Source organism: Sinocyclocheilus grahami, unplaced genomic scaffold (assembly GCF_001515645.1).
Source record: "Sinocyclocheilus grahami isolate Dianchi unplaced genomic scaffold, SAMN03320097.WGS_v1.1 scaffold1810.1, whole genome shotgun sequence".
Classification (NCBI taxonomy): domain Eukaryota; kingdom Metazoa; phylum Chordata; class Actinopteri; order Cypriniformes; family Cyprinidae; genus Sinocyclocheilus; species Sinocyclocheilus grahami.
In genome coordinates, this window is record NW_015506989.1 from 83,949 (window position 1) to 88,317 (window position 4,369).

Sequence of the window (4,369 nt, forward strand, 5' to 3'; positions counted from 1 at the left end):
AAGGCCATAGCATTAAAATTACATATGTTATTGATATTGTATGTGTACTCTCACACTTGATTTGCTTCCATTTTAGAACACTGCATGATTATCTAATCAAAATTTTAAAAAAATATGCAAGTCACACACCGGACAAAAGCGCAGCGATGCATTCTCGGAGAAGTCACACACCAGACGCGTCCACGTGTCAAAACAAACAACACATGCTGTTAATGATTTCCGCCTCTAGAAGCTGCTCTCGTACTATATAATGGCAGCGGACTCTTCAACGGACGCAACCCAGAAAACTATCGGCATTGATTTTTGCCGATAACCGATAGTTCTGCCAATCAACTATCGGTGCCGATTTATCGGCAAAACCGATTAATCGGTCGACCTCTAGTGTGTATATATATATGTGTGTGTGTGTTATGTGGCAGCGATGGTGGTTCCTCCTCCGAGCCGCAGCAGTATCTGCTGGCAGTCCTGCAGGGATCTGCGGTCTCCGACTCGCTCCAGTGTGCGTTTGGCCTCGGCCAGCAGTCGAGCTCTGTGACCTGGCGGCGTCAGCAGCGGCAGCGGCAGGTGACGACACGCTAGCAGAATAGCATGAGCCCTCTCACGCTCGCCCGGAGCGCAGTCACCATCTGCAACACAAACACAGTGTCAGCGCAACATACTCAACACGCAGCAGCAGCTGCTATAGAGAGAGTGTGTGTGTGTGTTTACCTGTGCTGTAGTTGTGTGTTCGGTGTCGCAGCAGCTGGTGTGTGCGTGTTGGACTGGCTCCTGCCATCAGTCGGACCGTCGTCTCATGTAGGAACAGCTAAAAATCATACACACACAGTTAATAGCATGCAGAGGTCAAGTGCAGAGGTCAGGTGCAGACCAGGGTCAAAGGTCACCTTGTGCTGGGCCTGTCTGTGGGCCTGTCCTAGTTTCCGCAGAGAGCTCAGGTCCCTCTGAAATCCAGCCAGCTTGGATCCAGGGGCGGGGCCTGGCTCCCCGTTAGACCCGCCTCCACGCTGCCATAGGCTGGTCCTCAGAGTCAGGAGGAGGTCACACACCAGAAGCTCCACCCCCTGAGAGAGTCAGAGAAGATGATTGGACAAAGAGAAACGCCAGTGTGTTTAAGTGCAGTGTAGGGCTGCACGATATTAGAAAAAAACTCAAATTTTTCTGCGATATATATATATATATATATATAGCGATATGAAAAAAAAAAATTGAAAAAAAAAATGCCAGATGACTTGAATAGCTCTATTTGGAAAAAAATATATAATCATTTGGGTGATTGTGTATGTGAGTAAATCAGCATAGAAAATAAACAAATTACAAACATAGATAAATATAATAGAATAAAAATAGGGTCAAAGGTCACCTTGTGCTGGGCCTGTCTGTGGGCCTGTCCTAGTTTCCGCAGAGAGCTCAGGTCCCTCTGAAATCCAGCCAGCTTGGATCCAGGGGCGGGGCCTGGCTCCCCGTTAGACCCGCCTCCACGCTGCCATAGGCTGGTCCTCAGAGTCAGGAGGAGGTCACACACCAGAAGCTCCACCCCCTGAGAGAGTCAGAGAAGATGATTGGACAAAGAGAAACGCCAGTGTGTTTAAGTGCAGTGTAGGGCTGCACGATATTAAAAAAAAACTCAAATTTTTCTGCGATATATATATATATATATATATAGCGATATGAAAAAAAAAAAAAAAGAAAAAAAAAATGCCAGATGACTTGAATAGCTCTATTTGGAAAAAAAAATATAATCATTTGGGTGATTGTGTATGTGAGTAAATCAGCATAGAAAATAAACAAATTACAAACATAGATAAATATAATAGAATAAAAATACAAATGAAATAAACAATGCTTTACATTTTTCAGGTAAGTCTAACAGTACTCAGGTACAGAAATTGAATAATCAAATGTAAAATAACACTGCATAGTCTTCACTGTATAAATTAAATCTAAAGCTACAAAAGTGATTTTGGGTGAACCAGAAAGCCTCAGGAATATTAAACTGCTGTGAACCAATATACTATCCATTATATTTCTCAATTGTTTACCTTCACCTAAGCCATAAACAACCGTGTTTACGAGGATACTTGCAGAGACATGCAATTTGACACAGTTTTACGCGAATGTGTCATTTCGGAATGGAATTCAGTGTTCACGTGCATCTGCGTGGCTCTCACCGTGTCTACATCAGACGTGAGCGGCGTTGCGTGACGCAGCAAAATACAATAGAACCCATTATAATCAGCTCTGTCTACACTGGATGCGGCGTGGCATCCCTCGTTCTTTTTATGACGTACTGACACAAAGTTCAAATGATTAGCAATGGTTGCTTTGTTTTTCGACAGCTGTCGAGAAAACGATAAGTATAAATCAATTTATGATCAGTATACTAAACATTGCACATCCTGTGATGTGACGATTGCGGATGTGCACATCGTGATATCGATGCTGAAACGATATATCGTGCAGCCCTAGTGCAATGTGCAAAAGTGCAGTGTAAGAGTGTGCAGTGTGTGTGTGTGAGTGCATGTGTATAAGTGCAGTGCAGTGAGTGTGTGAGTGCAGTGTGAGTATGTGAGTGCAGTGTAAGTGAGCGCAGTGTGTGTGAGTGCAATGTGTATAAGTTCAGTGTGTGTGAGTGCATGTGTATAAGTGCAGTGCAGTGCAGTGTGTGTATGAGTACAGTGTAAGTAAGTGAAGGGTGTGTGAGTGCAGTGTAAGTAAGTGCAGTGAGTGTGTGAGTACAGTGTGTGAGTGCAATGTGTATAAGTGCAGTGTGTGTGTGAGTGCAGTGTGAGTATGTGAGTGCAGTGTAAGTGAGTGCAGTGTGTGTGAGTGCAATGTGTATAAGTTCAGTGTGTGTGAGTGCATGTGTATAAGTGCAGTGAGTGTGTAAGTGCAGTGTGTGTGTGTGAGTGTGAGTAAAGTGTGAGTATGTGTGTCAGTGTGTGTGAGTGCAGTGTAAATGAGTGCAGTGTGTGTGAGTGCATGTGTATAAGTGCAGTGCAGTGCAGTGTGTGTATGAGTACAGTGTAAGTAAGTGAAGGGTGTGTGAGTGCAGTGTAAGTAAGTGCAGTGAGTGTGTGAGTGCAGTGTGTGAGTGCAATGTGTATAAGTGCAGTGTGTGTGTGAGTGCAGTGTGAGTATGTGAGTGCAGTGTAAGTGAGTGCAGTGTGTGTGAGTGCAATGTGTATAAGTTCAGTGTGTGTGAGTGCATGTGTATAAGTGCAGTGAGTGTGTAAGTGCAGTGTGTCAGTATGTGTGTGAGTAAAGTGTGAGTATGTGTGTCAGTGTGTGTGAGTGCAGTGTAAATGAGTGCAGTGTGTGTGAGTGCATGTGTATAAGTGCAGTGCGAGTATGTGAGTGCAGTGTAAGTGAGCGCAGTGTGTGTGTGAGTGCAGTGTGTGTTAGTGCATGTGTATAAGTGCAGTGCAGTGAGTGTGTGAGTGCAGTGTGTGAGTGCAATGTGTATAAGTGCAGTGTGTGTGTGAGTGCAATGTGAGTATGTGAGTGCAGTGTAAGTGAGCGCAGTGTGTGTGAGTGCAATGTGTATAAGTTCAGTGTGTGTGAGTGCATGTGTATAAGTGCAGTGCAGTGCGTGTGTGAGTGCAGTGTAAGTAAGTGCAGTGAGTGTGTGAGTGCAGTGTGTGAGTGCAATGTGTATAAGTGCAGTGTGTGTGTGAGTGCAATGTGAGTATGTGAGTGCAGTGTAAGTGAGTGCAGTGTGTGTGAGTGCAATGTGTGTAAGTGCAGTGTGTGTGAGTGCATGTGTATAAGTGCAGTGAGTGTGTAAGTGCAGTGTGTGTGTGAGTGCAGTGTGTATAAGCGCAGTGTGTGTGTGTGAGTGCAGTGTGAGTATGTGAGTGCAGTGTGTGTGTGAGTGCAATGTGTATGAGTTCAGTGTGTGTGAGTGCAGTGTGAGTATGTGTGTCAGTATGAGTGTGAGTGCAGTGTGTGAGTGCAATGTGAGTATGTGTGTCAGTGTGAGTATGTGAGTGCAGTGTGTGTGTGTGAGTGCAATGTGTATGAGTTCAGTGTGTGTGAGTGCAGTGTGAGTATGTGTGTCAGTATGAGTGTGAGTGCAGTGTGTGTGTGAGTGCAGTGTGTGTGAGTGCAGTGTGTATAAGTGCAGTGTGAGTGTGTGTATGTAAGTGTATAAATGTGTGTAGGTGCAGTACAGGTGTGTACCTTGTGCAGCCAGGTGTTGTTGTGAGACTGACACACACTGAAGTGCAGGTGCGCACTGGCACGCTGGCAGTGACTGAGGCAGCTGACAACTCCCTCGCTCTTCTGCGGACTCACACTCATCTGCATAGCCTTACACAGTGCCAGCACGGCCTTCGGCAGCGGGTGACTGACACACACACACACGCATGCT

At 45.3% G+C, this 4,369-nt stretch overlaps 1 protein-coding gene across 3 annotated transcripts in view; it reads right to left on the reverse strand.

The window, feature by feature from the left end:
• Positions 1–381: 381 nt before the first annotated feature.
• The window catches only part of LOC107572757 (sterol regulatory element-binding protein 2-like), a 12,423-nt gene continuing 8,435 nt past the window's right edge, over positions 382–4,369 (reverse strand). For 2 of the 3 annotated variants that reach the window (XM_016259195.1, XM_016259193.1), the window contains exons 16-19: positions 4,180–4,345; positions 1,361–1,537; positions 709–805; positions 382–626 (exon numbers count right to left, since the gene is read on the reverse strand). In XM_016259195.1, the coding sequence (XP_016114681.1) occupies positions 409–626; positions 709–805; positions 1,361–1,537; positions 4,180–4,345 (658 nt within the window). In that variant the 3' untranslated portion in view covers positions 382–408. The remainder of the gene's footprint in view (positions 627–708; positions 806–1,360; positions 1,538–4,179; positions 4,346–4,369) is intronic. The other variant, XM_016259194.1, reaches the window with a different exon arrangement.